The 27,009-nt window shown below is 48.2% G+C and overlaps 2 protein-coding genes across 9 annotated transcripts in view; one reads left to right on the top strand and one right to left on the bottom strand.

Moving 5' to 3' along the window:
• AAK1 (AP2 associated kinase 1) overlaps positions 1–8,808 on the bottom strand; it is a 78,645-nt gene extending 69,837 nt beyond the window's left edge. For 4 of the 8 annotated variants that reach the window (XM_058423718.1, XM_058423717.1, XM_058423716.1 and 1 more), the window contains exon 1: positions 8,356–8,663. In XM_058423718.1, the coding sequence (XP_058279701.1) occupies positions 8,356–8,518 (163 nt within the window). In that variant the 5' untranslated portion in view covers positions 8,519–8,663. Of the gene's footprint in view, positions 1–8,355; positions 8,664–8,751 lie in introns of those variants that run through there. The other 4 variants (XM_058423714.1, XM_058423712.1, XM_058423713.1 and 1 more) reach the window with 3 other exon arrangements.
• A 7,325-nt stretch (positions 8,809–16,133) lies between these two features.
• ANXA4 (annexin A4) lies at positions 16,134–25,823 on the top strand. Its single transcript, XM_040087889.2, has 13 exons — positions 16,134–16,420; positions 19,771–19,826; positions 20,887–20,962; positions 21,333–21,427; positions 21,708–21,821; positions 21,992–22,082; positions 22,726–22,805; positions 23,193–23,249; positions 23,641–23,734; positions 24,238–24,333; positions 24,754–24,812; positions 25,087–25,209; positions 25,462–25,823. The coding sequence occupies exons 2-13, from the start codon at positions 19,824–19,826 to the stop codon at positions 25,519–25,521; spliced, it is 948 nt and encodes a 315-aa protein (XP_039943823.1). The 5' UTR covers positions 16,134–16,420; positions 19,771–19,823; the 3' UTR covers positions 25,522–25,823.
• The last annotated feature ends 1,186 nt before the right edge of the window (positions 25,824–27,009 follow it).

The following is a 27,009-nucleotide window of genomic DNA, read 5'->3' on the forward strand; positions in this document are numbered from 1 at the left end:
AAAATACCAGCTCTGCAAAAAACAGGGGTTTGAGTTTTCCACACATACACAGGTGAAGAGGGGAAGGTATGAATGACTTGTCTGTTCATTTGTCAGAGGTCTAAGAACAGGAAACAGTTGCAGGGGTCCAGAACCTTCAGTTTTGTGACTGTTACCAAGCCTGTAACCACTGGGGATTGAATTAATCAGTTCAAATGAACTTAAATAATTGCTTTATTTATGTATTTATATCCCAACTTAAATAACAAATTTATCACTAAATGCATCAGTTGCAGAAAAACTTTTAAAGGTACAGTGTAAGGGCTTCTTAAGTTTAAAACAAAAGGTAGAAAACAACCATCTGTCCCCCTTCAAAAAAAGCATTTTAATTTTTTTAAAAATCCAATACATTTAATCCTGTCACATTTTCTGCTGGAAGCTGGGTGAGCAAGGCTGAGTTTGTGTGTTTCCCGTGCTCCCTGAAGAATATCAGAACTCCAGAAGATCCTGTGTGTCGACTCTCACACCATGATCAGCTGTACCATCGCAGCTGCTTGCACCTCACACCCTGTCTCTGAACACGCCTCCTAAGGGAGCAGCACACCAGTGTATTCTGGTTCCAAGCACAGTGCTGAGAATCAGCAGGCACAGGGAAGGGCCAGCAATCTCCAAGGAGCAGGGACAGGCTTTGTTCTGCATTTTCATTATGTGACACAGGGCCCTGGTCCATGATAAAAGTTCCTGGATACTATAGTGATATAAATATTAATGACCCTGTGATTAAAACACCAGGCAAGGAGTTATATTGGCATTTAATACAAGACTATCCCTGCTCTCCTACACAGCCCTTATCAAATGGCTTCATCTTCATGGGCTTCAGCTTCTCATTTGTAAAATAATTTGATAAGCCTCCCTGCCACCATCTGGACGGGCACAGAACCACAGGTTGTGTGACACCTCACACACGGAGCCTTTGTGCTCCCCAGAGAGCAGAGACAGCTCAGCAGCTCAAACTACAGCTGGTAATGGAGCACAGAAGCAGAAGGGTAAGCTCATACTCACACATCCAAGTACAGCTGCTGACTCAAAAGCAACAGGTAAAGGCCAAAAGAAAGGCTCTGACGTTTAGCAATTTGTTCTTCCCAGAAATATGTGCCCAAGGATCACAGGACAGCGTGAGCTCCCTGTACTGCCCCCACCCCTTCTCTGCCACACTGTTCCCTGCCCCATCCTTTGCTACCCCACAACATCAAGGCTCTGCGATGCATTTCTTTATTTCCCTACAAACATAACCAATAAAAGCCACCAACATAAGAACCAGCACGATCTCATGAGTTGGGTGAAAGGCAAGCGTGGCAGCGCTGGAGCCCTTGCACACGCACAGGTGCTTTCACAGATCCTTTCAACTCCAGAGAGTGTTTTCTTTAACGATCCCAGGGTATTGCTCATGCCACCAGCCACCCCTAGCATTAAACACTTCTTGCCAAAGGTCATGAAGAGTCATTAGAGCAGAGGCCTGGGCCAGCAGCAGACACAGGTAACCTCCATGTCACACTGCAGCCATAAGGGAGGATTTCCCATCGACCCAGCTCCCTCCTCCCGAGCAGCAGCTCAATGCCAGACAAGTCTTTATGGCTGAAGCACTTCCCAAGTCAGAAGCATTTAATCCTTCAGAGGGTCACAACAGGTAACTGAAGTAACGCTGAATTAGCAGATAGGTCATGCGGAGAAGGCACATAAGGCAAAAGGTCTCCATTTCTGTGCTTTCTCACATCAGCACTGATTTCTTGTGTTCCTTTTAAGTATTTCAAACCACTTTTAAAGATGAAATTTCGCGGCACTCTCATAAACATCTGAACAGCATCCCTACACAACCGGGGATAGCACTGAAGTCACAAAAACATGTATAACACACCAAACCAAGGGTTTCTCCTTCTTGGTGCCTTGAGGAGAGATTGATGTTCAGTGACAGCCACAGGAACCAGGCACATTATGTCCTCACGGAGCATGTCCTCATCTTTGAGACAAGTTTGAGTTTATTCTACTGCTGCCATTCGTGCAGTAACAGCACACATCAACCCTGCAAGCGTCATTTCACTTACACAAGGAGAAACAAGCAAAGATGATATCTGAACAAGAGCTGTGCAATTAGAGAGCCTCAGAAGATCTTGCATTTTGCTCTCACACTCTCAAGAACTGCTTGTCAGATTGCTTTGTAAGTTCACACAGGCACATTTTGGAGCCCCCTAACACAGGTCTATGATCATCTAATGGGAAGGGAAACTGGTGTGTGACCAACAGTGAATGAAGATCAGCTCTACCTGCCCCCATCACAGCACCAGCCAGCTTCCAGCTCAGCTGTGGGGGGATGGACATGCAAATCCCTGCTCAGGGAACTCAGCTGCTGATGGCTTTTTTTTATTTTTAATCTATGAGATCACCCGCCACTGGTACGTAATTTGTTTCTGCAAAATCATGAAGCAAACCAGATGCTATAAGCATCTTGTTCCAAAAATGTCTTTAATCCAATCCTGCAACACATGGCCCAGGGTCCTGGTGTCAGCAGGGGCTCTGCCACAGAGCAAGCGTGAATTTACACCCAAATCACACGTGTGCCAAGAGCACATTCGCTGAAATCACAGAGAGGCAGCACTTGACAGGAAACACAGACTGCAATTAAAGCACACAATCTGGAAGGCCAGAGATCAATTCCTGACTTGGCCACACATGCTCTGCATTGCTTCACCTCCCTGAGCTCCCAGCAGCCCTAAAAGAGGTGGAAGGACACATTCACAGACTGTGCCAGGGCGCAGATACTCTGGGTAGTGAGAGCTCTTCACATTAGAAGAGCTGCAGCAGCTCCCCTCTGTTTCATTCTGCTGCATCACACTGGGGGCAGCTAACAATAACCTGCCTTTCATTTAGTAGCAATTCCTGGACCTCCTACAAAAGGAGAAAGTTTCCATAATGACAAAAAGCCACAAATGAGAATTACCTTGCAGTGCCCTCACTCAAGCCTTTCCAAATCTTTTCCTTGTGCTTGTAAATCACTGTCAGTATTGTTCCTACTCTCAAGAAGTACAGCAGCCAGTATCTGATCCAAGTGGGTTTGCTTCCAGCACCACACCACTACAAGGACATCCTGTGCTTCCCCCATCCACGGAAGCCAGCACCCCTTCCAGGGAAACTTACTTAGTTACTTCTTGTTATCAGAAGATAACTCCTCCATAAACCAACTTTGCTTATGGCATGATCTCTGCAGAGACTTCCTGTCTCCTTCCACACGTAGAACACAAGTAAACATCTGGCACAAGTGAAGGCAAATTGGTTGTGACTTTCCAGAGAAGCAGCACCAGCCCTGCAGCTGGCACGCTGCCTTCCCAACAGGCACAGCCTCAGCCTGCCCAGAACACTTACACTGAAAAAAAGTCACCCTCAAGGGAAGCAGCTCCCAGTCCCCAAGTGTGCAGCACCTAGCCAGTCCTGACCCCCTTATTAGCGATGATTAATGAAGGTGGGTGAGCTTGGAAGGCAAGAAGTGCTAAATTGAGAGTGGATTCCAGCTTGTCTTCAGCACATTTATAACTTCCCACCTGCTCTCCTCAAGCTGCTGACAAGTTCCTGCACAAAGGGGAGAAGGCCACAATAAAAACATTATTGCAATGCATATGTAACCAGAGGTTAGCAACCTGATCCTTTACAACTACTAGAACACTTCTGCAAGACCCCATCTGGAGAGTTAAACCATGTTTTATCCACAGCCAGAATCCCAAAACTAAGCTTTCTTATACTGACAACTTCATAGCAGGATTGCTTGAAACTATTTTGGTTTAACACCGAAGGCTCCTTCCTGGGATGAAGAGTGCACTGGGCTAACACTGCCTTTAAACGAGCTTTTAGCTACCACAGCTGTTCCAGAAGGAACCAGCACCTCTGGGTACAAACCAGATCCTTTCTGGGACGGGCTGCACAAAGCCCACGAGCCAGGCCAGGTCAGTCTCTGGCCTACACAACTTCTTACACACTTAAATCCACTAAAACCTGCTTTTCCTCCCTGATTACCTCTCAGGACACAGCACGTACTATCCCAGCAAAAGCTGTGCTGCTAAAAGCACCAAAACACTTGGGATACCTCAACATTTACCAAATAACTCCCTTGGGATTCTTCAAAAGTTCCCCTGGCTTATTCTCTCAGAAAAACAGACTGCTAGAACACAGAATCAAACATACCTGGCAGAGCAGAGCACAGAGTACATGTTCTGCCTCACAAGAAACACAGAAAAAGCAACAGGGAAAAAATTTTAAAAAAAAAAAAAAAAAAAAATCACATGTCCCATTCCAAGAGGAGAAACAGTTTAATTACTAATCCAAATGTCACTAGTCAGTCAGCTGATTAGCAGCTGGCCCTTGGCTGAAGCTAAAAAGCAGTAATCACAAAATACACTTCAAAGCAATGTCTTGAACCCAACCACACTGGAACTGGGTTGAGGAGCATATAAATCTGTAAAACATACCTCAGATGGGGTTTGCTTTAAAGTGAAATTATTTCAGAAGAAGCTCACGTGTATTTTCAGTGACTCCAGGTTATGGTGCTGCAGGGAAAGAAGGTGCCAAGGGTGAGCAGGGCAGAGGTCAGGAGAAACACTCTGCACTCAGGCCAGGCACACCATCAGGCACTGCCAGTGCTCAGGGAGCCCCCACCACGCACGGGCTGGGCATTCACAGCCTCTCCCAGCTGCTTCCTACATGCACTGGTCTGCTAAGGAAAGTCAGGATGAATCCCACAATGTCCCTCTTTTCCAAACAGAGGAAAAAAATACAGCTGGCTAAGAGCATTTTGTGACCTTGCACTGGTCTGTAATACCAACTATTAAATGCTTTCAAATCAACACTATTTACCAGCACACAGGCACGTACCTGAAAAATTTCAGCGAGGTATCCAACAATTATCAAACTGGAATCCCTTACACACTTTAAGGGGAAAAGACCTTCAAAAAGGTACAAGTAATTTTAAAAGTAACTTATCACAGATCTGCAGAAACACTGCCTGTACCTTTTGCTAGAAGCAGAGCAAGACAAACAAAACCCTGCCCAAACACGTGCCCCATCAATATTTACACACCTCGGGTCAGCTCAGCACTCTCTCACACCATTTTGAGTACAGAGTCACACAAAACACAGAGGCCCTCAAAAATGGGACACTGGGGCAATCCCCAACCTGTTTTAGCTCAGAGGAGCACCCGTGCCTAGTGGTACTTTGCCACACACACATCTCTCAAAATAATTAGCAAATTCCTCATTTATGGCAACATCCTTCTCAGTGTTTCTGCTGCTTTGATCCCCATCAGAGGGACACCAACCTCCCTAGAGGGTTGTGGGGCTCTGGGGTGGGGTTTTGTTGTATTGTTTTTTCCCCTACACACAGTCAAAAACAGAGAGCAGTATCTGATTTGGTGCAACACTCTTTTGGTTTCTTTTCAGAAAGAAAACAGCAGCCGGACTCAGCCCTACACTGCAAGAGCTCCCGGGCATTTAACTTCAGCTCTGTGAAACACCACTCACTGCAAAACCAGTCACAACACCTCTCAGCCCATACTGGGGCACTGTGTAACTTTAAACCCGGCCTTGCTGACCCCCAGGGCCAGCAGCACCGCCCTCCCACCACAGACAATCCTTGTGCAAACTTTGAGGGGAACTTTTCAAGAGATTATCTCTGCTATTATATGGATTAGAGCAGGACAGCTACAAAACCCCAACTAGGAAACACCAATTGCAACACCCTGTTTGTAAAAAAAACACTGATTCATCAGTATTGTAACACCACAACCAACCCCTCAAATTCCTTCTATATTATTCCCATCCACTTCCTTCCAAAATGAAGGGATGTTCCTCCCTGCCCAGGAAGGCAACTATCCAGACAGAATTATTTTTCCGTGGTGGAGGGTGCACTAACCACAGCAGGTATTCTGGGGGATCTACACAAGAGTCCAGAGGCACATGGAGCCGTTTGCCACCTGGCACAGACCAGGGCATGCTTCATCAGCAGGGTTGCTCAGCAGAATCCAGGCTGGCCAGGACAGACAGAGGCAAATCCCAAAACATCAATTCCAAAAGTTCTGGTTCAACTCAAGTCTCTTCCACACCATTCACTTCATTCATTCTCTCTTCTAAGCCACTTTTACATCTCTATTTTTTTTTTTTTTCATGTTTCACATGCTGCACCTAAACACAGGCCTCCCCATTCCCTCCTAAAGCAATGGGGATGAAAGATCCTTTCCTTCCCAGACAGGATATTCCTCCTGCAAAGTGCTTCCCAGGGGACTTTTCCTTTTAGCAGAAATAGCCACAAGTTGCCCTTTCAGCACTGCTGAAACACCACTGCAGACCCAGAGAGGTTTGCCAGCGGAGGATTCAGACGTCAGGAGCGCAGGGACCGGGCTGCCCACGAGCTCCCCAGGTCTCCAGCTGAGTCAGGGAGAAAAGGCTGTTTACCAGCACACTCAGCCACTGGCATGCAGAGCTGCAGCACTTCTGACCCACTCTGGTCCCCAGCTGGGATGACTTTCCTACAGAGGAAACATCTTCACTGTTCCCAACAAAAAGGTGACAAACTGCAAACCAACACTTCGCCTTGCTCTTATCCCCTCAGAGGCTTCATTCTGCACGCAGAAAGATTTCAGACTGCCCACAGCAGTCTCAGTGTGAGGGAGATACCTGGGCAGCACCTTTCACCAGAAGAACTCCCTGTGCCTCACAGGAACAGAACACAGCACCCGTCTCACAGGTGTGCTCGTCCTGCGTGTGAGGAGCCCAGAGCTGCAGGCCATGCTCCATCCCACAGGCCAGCCAAGAAACCAGGAGCTGCAGGGAAAAGCAGCAGCTCTCCCAGGACAGAGAGGCAGGGAAGGGAGGCTCTCCTCTCCCAGGCAATCTATGCTCCTACCTCCACCTCTGCTGCAGCTCAGCCCGGCCGAGCAGGAGAGCCCGGTGACACACGGCTCCGCTTCCCAGGGCTGTCAGCACGGGGCAGAACCTGCCAGCAGATTACTCATCAGCAAAAAAAATCCTCTGCCTTTCCCATGTTACCAGGATGAGGCCACCCTGCATTAAAAAGAGACTCTGACGGCTTCTCAAGTTTAGCTCATGTAGGTCCTAAGCTTCCAGGGTCAAAAAGAGCCTCAGAAATACCAGTCCAGGCAAGCATATTTGGCAAATTTCAAGGAAAAAAAAAAAAATCACTATAGCTGCTAGTTAAAAGCCTGGTTTCAGTAGTCCTCTCAGCAGAATATATCAGAAACCAAGTCTAAAAAAGAGTCACAGACCTATTTTCTTGTACACCATGGTGAATTCTTACAAACCTGAACACAGGCAGCGTACACAGAGTCCCTTTTCCATTTTAGGGCTCTTTCTGTAAAAGCCAACACAGGTCCTCCCACTCAGCTCTCTCCCAGCAGCTCCCCTCTCCTTCGCCATCAAAACAAAACACTGTTTTGACTAAATTTGCCCAGGATGCTGCACAAGAAGGAGCAGGAGCAGGTCTAAGGAGGCCAACATCTCTCTGAAGGTCGAGACTAAGGTTACCAGCCAGAACCATTCAGGAGGTTCCTTACAGCCCCAACAAATGAAATGTAAAATGATAGTTCAAGCAGCAGAGCTGGTTACAATTAAACAAATGCCATGAGCAGCTTGCTGCACTGCAAGGCCTGCACACGTCATGAGTTCTATAACCCCTAGGATTCATTTTTAGGTCTCTAACTGTTTTATTTGGGAAAAAAAAAAAGAAAAAAAAAAAAAAAAAAAGGCTATTGGGATATTGGGATCATCACTTCCCCTTGCAGAAATCCCACACAGAGAAATCCCTCATCCCAGGTCACAGCCAGTCCTGCTCAGCCTACCCATGTAAATAACATAGCTACAAGGAATTGACCAGTGTTTTAACCCTCTCTGTTTGAGGTAGGAAAGGCGGTAACAACTGAAGAAAGTTTAAGAGTGAAGGACAACGCTTTCTTTATTTACAGCACCTTGTTCTGCACCAAAATATTGAACAATTTTGGTTTGGGTGTTTCTTTTGGTTTTTTCAACTCCAGTTTAGCAGAAGCGGGAAACAATTAACTTCTGAAAATCCCCCCAATTTCTAAAGCATTTTTTAAAAAGCCAAATCCAGCAAACCCACGCTTACATTTATACACAGAAAGACCAAACACGTCAGGCACCACTGGACCGCAATTCAAGGACAATGAAATATCCAAGAATCTGCGGGTCAAGGAGGAGGCTGGGTGCCCGGGACAGCTCAAGGCCTCCCTTTCAGCTTGGGGAGGGAACGGGGAAGGGAAAAGCAGCATACGTCGAGCGTTCAGAAAGGCACCGGGATCCTACCTTCCGCCAGCACCTCGTCCACGGTGACCTGGTGCCGGCCGATGCTGAAGACCCGGCCGATGTAGCCGCTGCCCGGGCCGCTGCTGCCGCCGCCGCCGCCGCTGGTGCCCGACCCGGGCCCGGAGCCGCCCTGCTCCCGGCGCGAGTCGAAAAACTTCTTCATGTCTCAGGAGGCGGCAGCTGCCGGGGATGGGGGCGATGCCGGTGTCAGGTCCCGAGCCCCTCCTGGCTCCTGCCGCGGCCGCTGAGGGGGGCCCGGGGCCGCTCGCCTGGCGGGGCCGAGCCGCGCTGTCCCCCAGGACTCACACCTGCAAAACCACAGGAGATAACGGGGTCGCGGCGTTACCTCCGCGGGCCCCTCCGCGAGCCCCGATCCGCAGGGACCCTGCCCGGTACCTCGCAGAGGATGGCGGGTGCCTCCATGCACCCCGCGGGGCCGGCGTGCGCAGCCCCACCGGGTCACGGCGGGGGCCGGCTGCCGGCAGGGCCCGGGGCCCGCATCGCTGCCTGGCGGCGTCACCGGCGGCCACTGAGCCCGTCAGGGACAGGGACCAACGCCGCCGCCCCCCGCCGGCCCCATCCGACCAGGAAATGGGCCGTCACAGGAAGTCCCGGCTGCCGTCAGAAGCACCGCCCCCGCGCCTCCGCCAGCTGCAGGGCCCGGCCCCGCCGCCCCGGGAAGTCCCCGTTCCGGGCTGTCCCGTCCCGTCTCGGGATGTCGCGTCCCAGAGTGTCCTGTCCCGGAGACGCCCTCGGAGCGCCCCCCGCCCCACGGTGCGGCGAGAGGGGGAGCGGGGGCTCGGCGGGATGGCGGCGCGGCGCGCGGCACGCTGGGAGTGGTAGTTCTCCGTCGCCAGCGGAGGGGGATGCCCTGGGGCGGTGGGGACTACAAGTCCCGGCATGCCGCGCGGCTCTGGCCGGCAGGGGGCTCTGTGCCGGCGGGGCCGTGAGGGGGCTGTGGCGACGCGCCCGGGGCGGGGTCGCCCCTCAGACCGGCCGGGATCAGGAGCCGCCTCAAGGGCCTCGGGATTCTGCGTCCTCCTCGTCGCGAGGGATGAGTGCAGAAATTCTGTCCGTGAGGAAGCACGGCCCACATTAGGGCTTTTGCATGGTGACGGGTATTTACGTTTATCTTTGAAATAATGCGCTAAACTCCATGATTTTGTGGTATAATAATAAAAGGCCACTGCTGTGACATCTTGGGATTAACCTGAAGCACGAGGCTTATCTTCACACAGGCCCTGGCTAGCACCTGCTTTGAGAGCCTAAGAAAACATCCTTAAAACAGAGATATCCTGAGCTCTCAAAATGTCTTTAGTTTTTTACACCTGGTTTTGTAAAACCTGTGCCTTGGATTCGCTGTTAAATTACAGCTTTCTCCTCCTTCCCGCCCGAGTATTGGCAAGATGCTCATTGGGGCACTGCAGCTCCTCCAGAGCCCAAAGCCATTGGGTCAGGCTTTGGAAAGGTTTTGTTTAGCTCAGATCTTGGGAAACTTACTTTAAATGCACTATGGGTTCCTTTCAGCATTTTTTCCTCAGAAAACAGGAGATTTTCCTAGCCTGTGGCATCCAGAGCAGCTGACCCCTCTCCTCATGCACTAAGCTGGGACTTCAAACAGCAGAGGGAAATGTTAAAATGGCAAAAAAAGTTTTGGTGGGGTTTTTTTGGGTTTTTTTTTTCAGAATGAAGCCCCAGAATACAAAACCCAAGCAGCACGTGGCTGCTAAATTAATACTTCCATGACAACACCACTCTCTTTCCTCCCCTCTGACTGGGACGGAAGAGGAAACCAAAGCATAGTCCCATTTTCCCAATGACTATTATTTCCTGTATTATGGAAATAACTACAGCCATCCTGCTGCCAACCCCTGTCCTTAGCAGACAGGCCAGGTCTAGTTGCTTTGGGATGACAAAAGTGTTTGCCCTTCACACAGCCCTTTTCTTCATCCGGCCTCGGCCTTGCTCAGGGCTTCCAGCAATGCCAGTGAGATAGGATCAGCATGTTGAAAATGGGTCTAATTGGGTTTTTCCTCACAGTGTCTAATTTTAAGATGCATATGGCTCTCAGAACAGGCAGGTGAAATTGCTGGTGGTAACATTTAGCAATACACAGATACACAGATCTGACAGCACATCACTACAGTGGGGTTTTTTTTGCTGAGCCACTGTGCCTCTTCACTGTGGATAATGCTACACCTCTTCCACCATCCTTGTCCTCAGCAGGTCTTAAAGGTATGGGCCCACAAGCCCACCCTGCAGACCCCAAAGTCTTCCTCTGACCACCTTCAGTCACCCATAATTTGTAGGGTGTCTCCTGACTGCACCTCATTTCCAAGGACACCCTAAGTCCACGCAGCTGGAACTGCAATCATTTCAACCAGGCAGCCAACACACACTGTGAAAACAGTCCGTTTTCATTTGCAGGCTTTAATCTGTATGAAACATGCTTGGCTTTGCTTTGGGGCTGATGAATTAACTGCCTGTGGTCAATACAGAAAGGTTTGTGTGCCCTTCGGAATAAATATGACCAGAGTAAAGTCTCTGTTGCTTCTATCCATTATTTTAAATTATTTTTTTAATTTTTTCTAACCTGTGAAAATCCCCAGGCATCTCTCAAGACAGGTGAAACACCCAGTGCAAAAATTGGGTCCAATCACCAGGGATTTCTGGGGACTCTGCGGAACTGAACGATTTCCAAAGAAATTGTGCATCTCTGTACAGTACAGGGAAATGACTCATTTCCAGCTAAAGAAGATAAAAGCCACTGCATGCAGAGAGCTGCAGATGCTCCGCTGAGCCTCCTCCCTAGCTCTGAGAGGGCTTTTTTTAACCGTACCTGCAGTGCAATGCAGGGAGTGTCAGACCCACGCACGGCTGGGGCCTCTGATGTTCAGCCCACGGGCACAGAAACCCCACCCATGACCATTTTGAGAAGCAAAAGCACAGCAGGAGCCATCCCCAGCTGCAGATGCTGAGGATATTCTTTATTCCAGAAGGCGCTAGGCTTGGCTGCGCTGCTGCAATCCCAGTGACCTTCACAGGGATCAGAGGGAACTGAGCCTGAAAGCTCTAAGTTAAAAAGCTGCTCCGTGGCTGCAGCACAGATGTGGCATGGTGCTTCTCCCGTGTCAGAATGACTCCAGAGTGCTCCCAGGCTTGTCCTGCTGCAGAGAGGAACATCAGCCTGACTAATGCGCTCAATCCTAAACACCGAATTTTAAGCTGCTAAAATCCCATGATGCGAGGTTTAAAATATCCAAGTGTGGTCAGCAGAGTTGCTTCCCTGCACATTGTCTCCCTGATCCCTGGTCCTCCTGCACTGCTCAGAAAATACATTCAAATCCCCAGGAAAAACACATTAATACAGCTGCATCCCTCTTCATCAAACTTTCCGGACAGTTCAGCATTTTCTAACTAAAAACACAGGCCTGGACAGGTTTCCTGCTGTCCCCGAAAGGCGAGGGCACACTGGCCCCTTCTGGAGAGCTCGAGGAGCAGCAACGACGGAGAACAAGAGCTGGTACAGCTTCCTGTGCTTGGTGACACTTAACTGTCTAGAGGAAAAAAAGCCATGGTCACATTTTCCTGAATTCACCGCGTAACAATTAATTCTTACTGACACCGTTATCCAGAACTCAGATCTGTATTTTACATGCTTAAAAAGTGGAAGTTTCCACCTCCTTGGTGTCTCTGTTTGCCCTTGCAGGACATCCTCACTTGCTCCAGCAATGGCTGCTTCCTGTGGCTGGAAGCCAATTTCCAGCCACGGTAATGGCACTCTGCTAGGCACACCCAGAAATAATGGAGCTGATTGAGCTCTGCAGGCTCACGCACGTGGGATGCAATGGCCTGGATTGACCCTGTGTACAGCCAGGAGATGGAGCACTGGGTGGGAAAGAGTGTGTTTCTCAAGGAGCATGACTTTGCACCACAGCTCCACACTGTCCTTTATAGCAGCTGATGCTAAGGGAAATTTGCGGGTTGGGTTCTCCCTAAGAAGGGGTTTGTCAGCTGTGTTTCAAGTGTCAGGATCCTGTTGGGGCTCCTCCTGCCCCAAGCCACCTCACCTGGGTCTGCCCACACCCTTTGCTCACTTCTGTTTAAATACAGGGTCAGGAAAAGTTATCCTGAGCTGGCAGTTCTGTTTCCATCCCCTACAGATGGGTTATGGCCAAATTACAGAGCAGCTAAATAAGATTAAACTACATGGAGGCAGATATTAATTAAGAATAAAAAAGTGAAAGCTACTCATTTCCTCTTCAGAACTATATGTATGTTAATTAAACATTCGTTAAGCCCCCTCCCACTCTGGAGGTATTTGCTGACTCCCATTCCCATTTGGATGGATTAATGGACACAGGCAGCCAGCGAAGCCATCAGACCACCGATGGCCCTGGACTGTTTGCATTCCCTGCTGTTTATAGCTTTAGTGAATATAAGAAAACAGCAGACTGGGCCCGTGGCCAAGTGCAGCCTTCAGTTTCTCTGTGGGAGAAAGGCAGAGTGGGTGGGCATCTCTGAGGCAGTGTCAGCACAGCATATGCTGGGGGAAAGCTGTGTGGAGAGCCCCCCGCACCCGAGATGCTGCTAGAGCTGTCAGCGTGAGGAACTGTGAGAGCATCCGGGATCCCCTCCTGTGTGCCTGCCTGCAGAACACACGAGCATTCCCACCTTGAGAACCTGGTGATTGAAGCACACTTGAAATGGGAATTCAACTCCTGGCTGTCTCATCCTTGCAGTGCTCATTGATGTCTCCCCTTACAGCTTATTGTCTGAGGCATGTGGGCTCCTGTGTCCGAGTGGTCTCTTGTTTTAAAGGCATCTTGGGTTACAGGAATTTTCTCAAATCAGTTTGTTCCCCAGTTCCTTCTTGGCACTGTGTGACATTTATGTTTATGTAATCTGCCCAGAGAGACTTTGACTTGCATAGCAGTGCTCAGGGTTCTGAATCCTGCCTGGATTGCTAAAAGGGAGAGTGCTGTGCATTCCCCTGAAAACACTGATTGCAGAAGCAGTGTTTCTAATAGTTATGAAAAGTTAAGAACACTCCAATTTCTTATGTGAATTGGAATAGTTCAGTTTTCCCACCTCAAATAAGCACCCAGGTCTGGGAGCGTTTCATCTTCCTTCCTCTCTTTGTGTTAAAAGGGCTCTACTCTGGTCATAGATCAACAGCTCCAGGCTGCCTCTTCCTAAGGCCATCCTCAAAACACCTCTTCCCAAAACATCTCTGACTTGTGGAAATGCTTCACCTTACACGGTGCTGAACAGCAGGTAAGGACACACCCTTGCTCTAAGGGTCAGAAGTGCCCCCAGATGTCTGCAGCGAACCCTAACAACTGCAGTTCACTTTGGGACTATTGTAATATTAATACACGGAATGAGAGAATTCTTTACCCTCTTAAAAGTGCACAGAACTCAGTGCTTTAGAAAAGCAAGGGTTGGTTTTCAGCCTCCACCCTACCTTCGGGTACTGCTGCTATGGAGACAACACTGAGCTACAGCATCCAACACACTCCCACAGCCCTTGTGCAATCATTAAATAAACCCATTTTCAGGAGCTGCTGCTTGCAAACTCAGATATGAAAATGAGCACTCCCTTATGAACCTCCTAAAAACACCAGCTTAATCCCCAAAGGCCCAAATTCTGACCCTTACTTGGTGAATTACTTCATTAATGTCAGAATTTGGAGCTCAGTGAATGAGGTGAGGCTGTTTCTCTAGAGTTAAAGGCAAGTACCCGCTAATGAAAGGACACACTGAAAATCTCTCCTCCTAACACAAGGTTCCCCTGCTCTCTGAGGTGCAAATTTAAAGGGTCAGGTCCTTCAGGCAAAAGCAAGTGCTGCCATTTTCTAGAGGTTCAGCTCTGTTCTCATTGTGGGACTTCGAATAAATACCCCCTTCCTAATGGGCTGCTGCTTGAGCTCTATTTACTTAATGCACTACCCTCCTTGTTTTTCTCTGACCTTTAATTTTTATTAGGTCTTTTATATATGGGGAAACAGCAGGATGGAATGAGAATAGAAAGCATGTGTGCAATTGAGTAAAATCTGGGTAGCTGGAGAGCTTTGTAACAAAGGTGGTTAAAATAATTGATGGGACAAACAAAATATTCGTGAACAGAAGAGCAACATGCTCTGTCACTGCACTGAGCTGGGAGTGTCCCTTGCTGTCTTTGGATGCAAGGACAGCAAAGCTATGCCAGCCAGTGCTTCAGCTGGAGATACTGGAAGATAACCATAGCCTTTCCATCCTTTCAGAGATGAAGACAAAGCTGAAAGCTGAGCAGACCCTGCACAAAGGGCTCCTGGAGAGATAAAGCTTTGTCATCTGAACCTTGTTTAGGAAAATACAGCAACAACTCTTTGTCTTCCTGAAGGGAGCAGCTCCTGTAGCAAGTTACAACACGGTTCCCTAAATCCCCTATCATTCTATCCACCTTCCAGAGAAGTTCAGCCAACTCTCAGTATGCTCAGAAGCTTTTGTGCCTTTTTTTTTTTTTCCATAACCACCCAAGGTTCCATGGAACTTGGCTGTGTGATGTGTCAGGATTCTTTCCCAGGGGGAAAGAAATGGTTAAATTATGAAAATAATGAATGGCAGGATTGGTGCAATATTTAATTTGTAAAGAAAATTAAAAACTTACGGTATTAAATAATTACTATTGCATATACCAGTGACTGCAGTGACAGAGCCTTCCAGTCCTGGGGGTGGAAGAGACTGGGGAGCAAACAGGAAGATGAAAATAGACAGGCTAAAGAAATCACTGGCAACGTAAGATGGAGAAACACAGCAGTTCTGCTAGTGGATTAAAATGGACCCAGAGCAGGGACTGCTGACGTGAGAAGGGATGAGAATGGAAACTTTCACAGATGTAGGAAAGAGAAGAGTTTCTCCTTTGCAACAGTGTGGTATCTGCTGGTCCACACTGAATCTTGGTCAGGGTCAAGTGCCAGATTTTGCTAGGAAGGAGGCTCTGCAGCGCAAAAAGAGAAGGCTTGAGGCTTGAACCTGTTTTTTCTGTTCCCCTGGTCCTTGTCCCTTTGCATCAGCAGTAGGTACTGGGCTCTGTGGAGCTGTTCTGGGAGGCTGAGCTGCCGCGGGAGCTGTAATAAATAACCCACTGAGACATGCTCACTGAGGCACAGCCTGCCTGCAACCAGGCTGCTAAATTTAGGTCCCTCCCAGCAAACGAGCGTGTGCAAAGAGGCACAAGGATGACAGAACTGTCGTATGAGCTGGAAGAAGACTGAGAGGGTTGGTTTGGCCGTGATAATAACACTTTTGGCATCAGAGGAGACCCAGGTTCCTGAGGATAAACACTTGAAGACAAGAGTTATCTATTGCAAGGCTGATTTCCCTCTGTCAGCCTTGTGATCATGTCCATGGCTGACCCCGGCAGGGTCACATCGGGGTAAAACTGAAGTCCCTTTGCCTGAAGGGTTTGGCTTGGGGGCACTGTGATTTACTGGGGCAAAAGGAATAATCTTTATGCAAAGAATCATCCTTACGGAAATCATGCCTGCTTGCAATGCAGAGTTCTTAGACAAGGGGTGAGGATGCTGAAGATCCAGAGAGGTGCTGTGGGAGCACAGAAGGTGATACAGATAAGAAATCCTCGCAAACACCGCGGGAGGAACAGGACTTCTTGCTCGGGGATGTTCCTGCCTATGTGCTCCACGCCGTCGTCCCCCTCGCTCCCCCTCGGGTGTGCCCTGCTGCAGTGAGACGCCAGAGCCTGCAGCCGGAGCCCCTCTGTTCCCTGGGACTTTTACAGGGAATGCCGGGGAGCGTGGAAGCCGTCCCAACCTGCCAGCCCTCCGTGTAATCCCGAAAGTGCACTTTGGGGCTTACATCCCGAACGTTCAATGTGAGTGCGGCTCCCTGGGGAACTTCTCCCTGCTCTGGATCATAACCAGCGGTTCAGGGATGGGCAGGGCAGGGCAGGGCTGGAGCTCCTGCACGTCACTGCCGCGTGTCTCCAGGGCGGGGACTTTGGCACCCAGGACAGGCACCAGAGCTCTCCCCATCTCTGCCAGGGACCCACGCGGGACAGCGGGTGAGTGCCAAGCGAACGGGGGGTCCCCCTCGGCCTGGGGACGGGTCTGCCCGGCTGGAGGTGCCTGGGAAGGTGCCAAGCGCCATCCCCGCCTTCCAGCAGGCAGTGACGGCAGTGCGGGAGTGGCAGCCCCGGGCTGGGCGATGCCAGCGATGCCACGGCACTGGGGCAACCCGGGGACTCCGGCCTGGGCTGAGGAAGGACGGGGGGCAGTTGTGGGTTGGAGGAAGGGCTGACTTTGCCCGGGCACAGTGCAGGTTTTGGTTCCTATTTGTACCGTGCCCGAGCTGGCACGTCCTCCTCTCTGGCCGCTGGAGCGCCGCGACCATGGCAGTGGGGTGGCTCGGAGTGGGAGCACAGGCTGAATGAGGCGTACGAGGCTATACGAATCATGTTTTTATTCCTTCTGAGGGCAGTGGACAGATAAAGGTCATTGTGTGGGAGGCACTGGGATATTTCAGCTGGCTCGGGGCTCGTGGCAGATCCTTTCCTGAGCTGCAAATTCGGAGTCAGTGACCCTGCGACTGCCCCCAGCCCGGGCAGCCTGGGAGCACAGCCAGGCTGGCATCCCGCACACCGGGAACAGCTGGCAGGGACAATCTGATCCGGCACAGGGTGTGGGGTTGTGTTTAGGTAAACGTGCACCCAATGAAGGAACTCGTCGGACGAGTCCGGTGTTTGCCTCGCAAGGAAAAGGGTCACAAAGCGGTGGGTTTCCATCCAGGTCTGAGGTGTAGGACTGGCAACACTGCGAGCTCAAACTGGGAGGCAAAAAGCCCTGTGTTTATATCCTCTTAGGTGGTTGGAAGCTCTCCTTGGTGGTTCCTGTGTGTGTGCTCTGAGCACAGTCAGGAAAACCTGATTGTGAGCAAGCCTAAACTTGAATTAGCCAGCACACGTCATAGTGTCAGCACTTTTCTGATAAATTAAGTTTATTCTGGATTCAGCTTTTAGAGGATGTTGATATGGTCTTAAAAAAAGACTGTTTAGCTGATAAAGCCTGCCAGGAAAAGATCATCCATGGAAAAAAAAAATAAATTGAGTAATGGGAGAGATGCCTCCTACACTTGCACTCAGTGATGTGGGCACAGCGTTTTGAGCTTGTTGTAAGCCAGGTTTACTGTACCAGGCCTTTATTCTGGGGAGAAGCAAATAACATCAGGACCATAGCACTGGCTGGCTGACTCTTGCATGCATAGTTTAATTCTTCAAAACACAGAGCAAAGTATTGTTCCTGTCCTGGAGCTGTGTTTCCCTGATTGAGCTGTAGGCCAGGAATTGTGTTAAGCTGCTGAGCACTGGCAAATCCGCTGAGCAATTCCCTTCTCTCTCTGCTTGCCAAGGGGTGGCTTAGGAGAGTTTCATTCATATAAAGCCCCAGCATGAGCAGCTCCTGCAGACCCCTTCAGCGGTGAAACAGTTACAGAGGCCACTGCTGGACAGCGGGGCTGAACTGCTGCACTCTCCCACCTGTAACCTCAGCGGCTCCTTCTCACACAGAAATGCACCCAGAACAAACCAGCACTTGCAAATTGAGCAGTGGGTTTGCACTGCTGCCTTTTCAGTGCTCTGTTCTTTCAATTCCCAGTGGTGCTCCCAGGATGAAGAAATCAGAGTTTTGCAGTCAATATTCAGTGTGGTATTTCTGCTGTTAATGGATGTTGCGAGAATATTTGCCCTGAGTGCAGTACATGCAGGCTCTCCTCATGGTTTGGTTTCCTTCTGCCAGCTCATTTGTACTCAGAATTTCTCTGCTTCCCTTTTCCTTGCTACTGACCTTTATTTTGCCCTCTAATTGACTTGCTAAACCAGCCTGTCTGATATTCCTGCTTCTGTGTACAAACCAGGTGCGTTATAAAAACAGCAGTTTTTACAAAGTTATTTTGAAATGAGTCTTCATTTAGTGTCTGACTAAAGCAAATATAATTGATTTTTTACTTCCGTAAAAAGATTAGAGAAGAGCAAAGATGACTCTTCTAAGGTCTAGGTCATACCGTGATTGCTGGAATTCATGATCAGATGAAAGAAAGCAAACTCAACGCTAATAATTGCCATATATTGCAATTATTGATTGCACAGGGTATAGTGAGGTAGAGGTGCACCCGGGTGTGCCTGTGTGTAACACATCCAGGGCAAGTGCCACACAGAGTTAAGTGGCCTGAAGAGCTTGCCCTGTGCATTCCAGGTCTGTAGGAGTCATGTGGAGCACGAGCAAACACACTCCTGTTCTTGCACAACTCTCTGGGCTCATGGAGAGCAGCTATTAAACACCACGAGGAGAACTAGGGAGAGATGCCATTCACTGCTGGCACCTCTGCTTCTGCTGCAGGGCTTTAATGAGAAAACTCATTCAACCCTGGAATAAAACCACACATTTGGTGGATGGAATTGACTTGCTGTCACTAAGTTTGCATCTTTTGAATTTATTTTTTGTTTAACTCAGCCCTACTGTATGTAGGTATCTCTTCAAGTCTGCCTTTCCTAACTCCTCTCCTGTGATGCTGGGATGAACTTGGGTTGTGGGGAAGTGAACCTTGTCTTGGTACGTGACATCCTGTCAAGTGATAAGGGACACGGGAGAATCTGGGTGTGTTCATGCAAAGGCTCTCTGATTGAAAACAAAATTATGAACAGAACGAATAACCCTGAGCAGATGGCAATGAAGTTTTGGGGGTTTTTTGTCAGCTAAAACGACAGCCCTACAAGAAAAGACACAGTGCACCAAACTGAGGGGATGTGGAATATAAAATGTTCTGTTAAAATACTAAGAGGGAGAATAATTCTCCTGCCCAGTGCTCAAGTGAGGTTATCTTTTGTCACCTACATCACAATGTCTCTGCCTCCCAGGCAGGATCCATGAAGGGTTAGGGGTACGTGGGCAATCTCAAGCTACTTCATCCTCACCCTGCTTCATCTTCACCCCGCTCACCCTCAGGCTCTCACCTGCCACGGTCAAAGCCGTGCATTTTGAAATTTATTTTCTTTGCTCCCAGGGCAACACTGTCTGCTTCTCCTTGTAGCCTCAGTCAGGCTGTCATGCAGGCAATAGAGAAGAATCATTAAATTACCAGTGCAAATCACCTATCTGTCCACCACATCCCTTCCAGCCTGGCTCTGGCCCTGTGCTGTCACGATCCAGCCTTTGCCCAGCACAAAGCAGGGCTGGACACTCCAGGAAGCTGCCTGGGTGTTCACTTGGGCTGCTCAATCTTGCTTTTAGTCCCCAGAGAATTAGGTGGTTACTTAGCCAGTCTCATTAACCTTCAAGGGAAGGTGTATTCTATTAATTATTTGCTAGAAAACTAACACTCCCAATGTTGTGGGGTTTGTTTTTTTTTTTTTTATTACAGCTGTCTAAGTGCCCTGGACACGGACAATAACAGATTGATCAGATCCGAGCACCATGGTGAGTGTGTTTGCTGTGCCAGGCTGTGCCGAGCATTTGCTCTGACCTGATAAACGTAGGGAGTGGAGCTCAGATAAGGACACAGCAGGAAGAACACTGTCACTGACTGTGCCTTCAAGGGGGTGAATTTATCACCTCTTTCCGCTTCCTCGTTGTAGAGGAGAATGACCCACACATACAGGCTTTTGCATTTGGGGAGTTAATGGAAAACCAGATCAGGTATTAATTCAAAGAACATTCATTTCTCCAGATAAACTGGAGGCATATTATTCTTTCCAGGTGGAGCCTGCAAGGCAGCCATTTCTATGGTCATTATTACAGAATCTTGGAATGATTTGGGTTGAAAGGAACCTTAAACATCATCCAGTTCCACCTCCAGCCATGGGCAGGGACAGCTTCCACTAGACCAGGCTGCTCCAAGCCCTGTCCAGCCAGGCCTGAAACACTTCCAGGGACAGGGGAACATTTTTCTGCCCATGGAATGTTAAGTGGCATTTTGCTGATGATTTTCTTGGGAACGTGAAGAGCTTTGCAAGAAAAGTGTATAGACCAGATGCAGGAGAAACCTGTTTGTGAATCACTGTTTGGGGTATAACACTGGACTTCCTCATGTGTTATTTAACAGAATGATGGTCTTTGACTGCTCTTAGAGAAGTCAGGAATGGGGCTTTGATGGGAACAGCTTCTTCTATGATTTACATGGAAAACTGCTGGGAAGAGGCAGGACTGAACAGAGACGCCAGGCTGTGTGCCCTTATTTAACTGGAAAGCAGATATTCCATGTGCAGCCACGTTAAGATATTTTCTCTTTTCAGTTGAGTCCCTGTGGCTTATTTCTTATGTGGCTGGGAAGTCCCTCTGGAACAAACCATTTCGTTTTAGGATAGGATGGAATCTGGTATAAAATCACTCATGTTTCGAGAGTGGACTTTATTCGCTGTCACTTTCCAAAAAAGACATTTGCATCTTTTGAATTGTCTTTTTTTCTTTTAATTCAACTCTACTCTGTGGATGTCTCACTCTGTGACTACTTTTCATGACTCCTCTCCTATGGGTTTAGGCAACAGTCAAGGGCATCTCAACTTTCAATGCTGAGCAAGAAGCACAGGCACTAAGGAAGGCCATGAAGGGACTGGGTAAGTTATATCCCTCAACTGTTAAACCTTCTTTTTTAGCTCTGGCAGTTGGGAAGGTTTTTACTGGTGTTTTTTTGGAGGGGAAGTTCGGCCATTTGCATCACCTCACTGCCGTGTGAGTGCACTGGAGGGAGCTTGAACCCCATTGGAAATCCAAGTCTTGGCCATAAAAGTGTCTTTAGTCAGGCTCTTGTTTTGTCTGTCCTGTGGTGTGGTGCTGCTGGGCTGAGGCACTCGTGCACAGATGAGACTCAGGTTGTGCCAGGATGTGTGTAAGGTTGTGTGGCCAGTGGTACATCCTGGGCAAGGCCAGAGCAGACCCCTGGTTCTGGTACAAGCAGCTCGACTGGTTTTCACTGCTTCCTTCCAGGCACGGATGAAGACGCCATCATTGAGACCTTGACCAAACTGAACGCTTCCCAACGTCAGCAAGTTCTGATCACCTATAAAAGCACTATTGGCAGGGTAGGTGCTCTTCAGAGATCAGTGCCTGTGACTCTAATTAGGAGATGTGGACTTTCTTGGGTTGTACCACTCGGGTGAAATGTGAAGAACATCCCAGTCTCCACAAGAGTATGGTTGGCACTGAGCAGAAGCTTTCCTTGGCCAAGTTTTTTTGGTCTTGTTCACTTCAGAGTAACTGTTCATCCAAGGAGGGCTGGAGCATGAAGAAAAGTGGTGAACGAGTTCTTCCTCTTCTCAAAGGCCATGTCTTTTTCTCCTTTCTTCTCTTTCTGTCTTCTAGGATTTGATTGATGACTTGAAGTCTGAGCTGAGTGGGAATTTTGAAAAGGTGATCATTGGTTTGATGACTCCTACCGCCATGTATGACGTGCATGAACTGAGGAGGGCTCTAAAGGTTTGGAAATCCTTTTTTATGTCGCATGACTTATGGTCAATTCAGTATGCAGTGGCATAATTGTATATTAATTATGAATTTTTTATTAAGCTATATCTAATAAACAAAAGTCATAGTTGCCCTTCAAAACAGTTATCACAGTCTTGGCTCTTGTCTCTCTGATTCCCTAGGGAGCAGGGACAGATGAAGGCTGCCTGATTGAAATCCTGGCTTCTCGCACCAACGCGGAGATTCAGCGCATCAATGAGAACTACAAACTCCGTATGTAGCACACTCTGTAATTTCATACTGAGTCAGAAGCCACTTGTGTGTGTGCAGGTGTGTGTGGAGAGGCAGAAGGGTCTGTCAGCATCAAGGACCAGAATTATACACAGAAACTGAGTTGGTGTAAATATAATGGGGTGGGGTGGTTATGTTTGTCAGCTGGAGGTCTATCCATGGTGGATCTTTTGCCAGTTTTATACTGGCTGTGCTTCTTAATTTTGCCCTGTACCGCTCAATATGATGGCTGGATTGCTGTGATGAAAGCCAAGAAGGGCAAAGGCATCCTGGCTTGTCTCAGTCCCAGCGTGGCCAGCAGGACATGCCTGTTCCCCTGTGCTGCGCTGCTGAGGCAACTCAAATCCTGGGGACAGTTTAGGATGGATGTTAGAAAAAGGTTCTTTACCCAGAGACTGGCTGGGCACTGGAAGAGGCTCCCTGGAAAAGTGTGCACAGCACCAATCCTGACAGAGCTCAAGCAGTGTTTGAACATCGTTTCTGGGCACATGGTGGGACTTTGGGGATGGTTCTATGCAGGCCCAGGAGTTGGACTTGGTGATGCTTGTGGGTCCTTTCCCACTCAGCAAATCCTGTGGTTCTGTGAGCTTTTAATAACGGATCTGCTGTGTGTGTGCTCTGGCAGAGTATGGCTCCACCCTTGAGGACGACATTGTCTCTGACACATCCTCCATGTTCCGCAGAGTCCTCGTGTCCCTCGCCACAGTGAGTCCAGGACAGGGGAAATGATGGGGGTGAACGTGCTGCTGGACATCTCTCACTCAGTGATGAGGTGCTTCAGGCTGGCTGCTATTTCACTTCTCTTGCATTTCACCTTGCCAGCATTTCACACCAGCTTCTACAGTGAGAGCAGCTTCACTCTGCCACACCTTAATGCCATATGCTCTTTTTAAATTAAAGTGGATGGCTTCTTGTTTCAAAAGAAAGAACAAGTCACATCTGAATCATGTTTTGATGTATTTATAACCCATTACTCAGTGTTAAAAATCCCATTATACATCTCCAATAACTGCTTTCAAATGGGGAATTTGCAGGACTTACTTCCATTAGTTGCTCTGTTGAAATGAGTTTTTTATCCTTGTATTTCCGCAGGGTAACAGAGATGAGGGAACATTCGTGGATGAGGCCCTTGCTCAACAAGATGCTCAGGTGTGTAGCAATTTGCTTTCTTGCAAGAACTGTCTGGGTTTATATGTGTGATATGTGGTGAATCCCTGTTCTAGACCTTTTTCTCAAGGCAGATGAGTAATCTGAGGTTGTGCTAGTCAGCAGTGCCCCAGGTGGGGACCAGATTGGATATTAGGAAATACTGGCACAGGCTGTCCAGGGCAGGGGTGGAGTCCCCATCCCTGAGGGGACTCAACAACCATGTGAATGTGGCACTTGGGGACATGAGATAGTGGTGGCCTTGGCAGTGCAGGGGAAGGGTTGAACTCAATGACCTTAGCGGGCTTTTCCAACCCAAATGTTCTCTGAGGTTAAAATCTCATTATATACACCTGGTGTTCTCAATTACCCTCACTTTGTTCATGTCTTCAAGTGCCTGTATGCAGCTGGGGAGAAGAAATGGGGAACGGATGAGGTGCAGTTCATGTCCATCCTCTGCACACGGAACAGGTGCCACCTGCTCAGAGGTAGGACCTCTCCTGTGTCCTGGGTTTTTCCTTTGTTTGAGGACAGTACTTTTGTAGAAGCTTTGTACTTGTTCATTAACTGATGGTGATCCCTTCCTAAGATCCCTAAGATATTCTTAGGGCCAGTTGATTCAGTTCTTTCAGACCATTTTATTCCCTCCTGAGACAAGATGGGAGTTGAGGAAAAAAAACCATACAACTTCCTCTAGCCTGTGAATTGGAGATAATGAAGTGTGACTCCCATGGGACAGAGCTTAGCATGGAAACTGTCTGCATTAAATAGCAGTTCTGGAAAATCCTAGCAGTAGTAGTAGGCTAATTAGCAAGACAGCTGATAATTAAAATTAATTATTTCTGAGGGGCAGCCCTGAATTAGCTTACAATGTCGCAGTAATGGTGCAGTGTTTGTACAGGGTATGAGGAGCTTGATCTTGCAAAGTGATCCTTGGGGGTTACACACTGAGGTGGCTCACTTGGCTCTTTTATCCAACTCTTCCTCCTAGTTTTTGATGTGTACAGAGCGATTGCTAATAAGGACATCACAGAGAGCATAAAATCTGAGATGTCAGGAGACCTTGAGGATGCTTTGTTAGCTGTGGGTGAGTTCCCTGCTTTTAAACTTTGTCTACAAACTAATTAATTAAAGATACTGTCTTTTGCCCTGACTGTTTGCACAGCTTCAGGAGGCAGATTCTTTTTCACTGTTTTACCAGCCACAGTGTTTTAATCTTTGCAGATCCAAAGACCTGGTAAGAAGGCTCTGTGCTTTATATTTCTCTGCCAAGGGATGCTTTGGCAGATGACATTTGCTGTGTGGAAGCTTTAAAGCCCTATTTTATTGCTGTGAATAGAGACATCAATTGACAGCAGGTCACTGACTCTGGATGTCTGCACTGTGCTTGTTGAGTTGCATTTTTACAGAATAAACATCTGCACTGAAAAAGTGCTGAAAGGGTTTGAAAGACCTTATCCTTCAGTATTTATTGGTTTTAATTCTCTTGTTCTTGTCTCCCTTACAGTAAAGTGCTTGAGGAATAAACCTGCTTATTTTGCTGAAAGATTGTACAAATCCATGAAGGTAAAGAGATTTTGCTATTTTCCCCCTGCCTCTCCATACTCAAATCAATAGCACGACAGCAATTAGAGAAAAAGAAACTATGTTAATTGGGGGGAAAAAAGAAGTCTGAAGTCCTCGTTCTGTGGTCCCCTTTTCCTTCAGGAAGCTCAGAGCTGGTAATGGATCCCTGCATTAATGCAAAAGTGGTCTGATCAGGAGTGGATTCCAAACCTCTGTGCCTGTCACTGGTCTGTCCTCAGTCTGTGCAGCTGTAGCTGTTGTTGTGTCCCTTCAGGGCCTGGGCACCGATGACAGCACGCTGATCCGGGTGATGGTGTCCCGCTCAGAGATAGACATGCTCTACATCAGGAGGGAGTTCCTGGCCACGTACGGCAAATCGCTCCACTCCTTCATTAAGGTAAGCCTGGAATCTTACACACACCTGGGTTTGCTAAGCACCTTCAAGCCAACCCTCTCAACAGCTTCTTGGGTAGAGGAGGTGGAGTTAAGGAGACTGTACATTTATGTACTGAAAACCTTCCTGAATGTTCTTGGTTATTAAATTGTCAAAGAGGATACAAACACTACAAAAAGTCATTCATGCTGAAAGGAACCCTGCTTTCCATGGAGCTGCAAAATTAATGGTGTGCCTTTTTTCTGCTCTCTCTAGGGAGACTGCTCAGGGGACTACAGGAAAGTTCTGCTCAGGCTGTGTGGTGGGGAGGATTAAAGGAGGCCTGGGGAATCTGCTGGATGATGGGAAGCAGCTGATCATTGTTTAGGTTGGAAAAGATCTTTAAGATCATCGAACCAAATCATGATAAAGATTTCTTTTTTTTTTTTTCCAATTGCCTTATTAATTACTCTGATTATTGACTTAGGTTAGGTTATGCTCTGGTTAAACAGTGGTCATTCTGGTTGACCCTTTTGATACACTTTTTTGCTTGGAACACCCATTTGCCTACTAACTGGGCTGGTGAAGCCCATCTTAACACAGAATGCTATAAACAAAGGTATAAAAGTTGTTTCCTGGCCAGCTGCGCCTTTGCTGTTGTGTTCACCAGCAAAGTGCATCAACTAAAGCAAACCTGGATGCACAGTGTGAGAGGCTGCACAAGGAAAAGCCAACCTCATAGGTACATGGAGACTGCAGAACACGGGTTTGCTTCGGTTTTTCAGTAGAAATAAAACACCAAAGAAACCAAATATCTAAGAAACAAAGCATGTCTACATATTAACTTGCCTCTGTTAGTGTGAAGCGTTAACAGCTTGGCTGTACTGTGTGTATGTGTTGCCTGTAGGTCTGTAAGTGGGGAAGTTGTCACTGGTGACATGAGAAAAACCTTTTTTCTTCCCTGGTTAGAGCAGCCCTGTGTTTTGGGTCTGTCTGCTGGATCACGGGAGTGTAAATAATTAGGGTTGTATTATAAACCCTGCTTAGGATAAAGTGATGTCATTAGAATGGTGCTTTTTAAGGAATGACCTGTCCCCAAAACCCCACCTCACCAGCTTGGTGCTGGGACACCTCCTCAAATCTCCCTGAGGTAATTCCCCAGACCTGCCTGGGACACCTGCCCACATCTCCCCACCCTGACTGACAGCTGCCCCGTGTCACAGGACCATTAAGGGATCCCATGTTTGTGCCTGGGCTTCACATGGATGTGCACATCGACCTCTGGGAGAGACTTCTCCCCCAGACCCTACACACCTGCCTGTTCACTGTTTTCACTCCAGAAATGGGATTCTGCTTTGGCTTAGCAATTTATTTTTTACTGCTGGTGTATAATCCTGTTCTGAAGGATCAGACTGAGGCTTCGTTGTTAAAGTTCAAACACTAAGGTGGCTACACCCCAATTACATCACTCATTTTCCTCTAACACAGGCTGCTGTTGGCTGGAATAGGAAATGCCTCTGTGGCCTCCAATAAAATAATTTTCTTTCTCGTTCTCTGGGCTGCCATTGGAGACACATTCCTGACTTTTGCCGGCGGAGGAGGCAGGGCTTTATCCAGTTCCTCTGAGGGAAATGCCCAGGACAGGGAAATGCCCAGCACAGCACAGCAGCTGCGGAGGTGCTCGGGCTGGGGTGGGTTTTAATGCCGTGGGTCGTGTCGGGTTTCAGTGCCTTGGGTCAGGTTGCTGAATGTTGAAAACTGAATAAAGAATTCGTTTCTGTGCTTCCTGTCCCGATGGTGTGTTCTGGGAGGGGACACGGGACG

The sequence above is a fragment of the Hirundo rustica genome, chromosome 28 (genome assembly GCF_015227805.2).
Source record: "Hirundo rustica isolate bHirRus1 chromosome 28, bHirRus1.pri.v3, whole genome shotgun sequence".
NCBI classification, from domain to species: Eukaryota; Metazoa; Chordata; class Aves; order Passeriformes; family Hirundinidae; genus Hirundo; species Hirundo rustica.

What these genes read in the sequence shown, in the direction of transcription:
- ANXA4 (XM_040087889.2), top strand. An exon ending in TCCTCGTGTCCCTCGCCACA is followed by an intron (nt 22,806 to 23,192) that starts GTGAGTCCAGGA and finishes GTATTTCCGCAG; the next exon opens with GGTAACAGAGATGAGGGAAC. An exon ending in CAGGTGCCACCTGCTCAGAG is followed by an intron (nt 23,735 to 24,237) that starts GTAGGACCTCTC and finishes TCTTCCTCCTAG; the next exon opens with TTTTTGATGTGTACAGAGCG.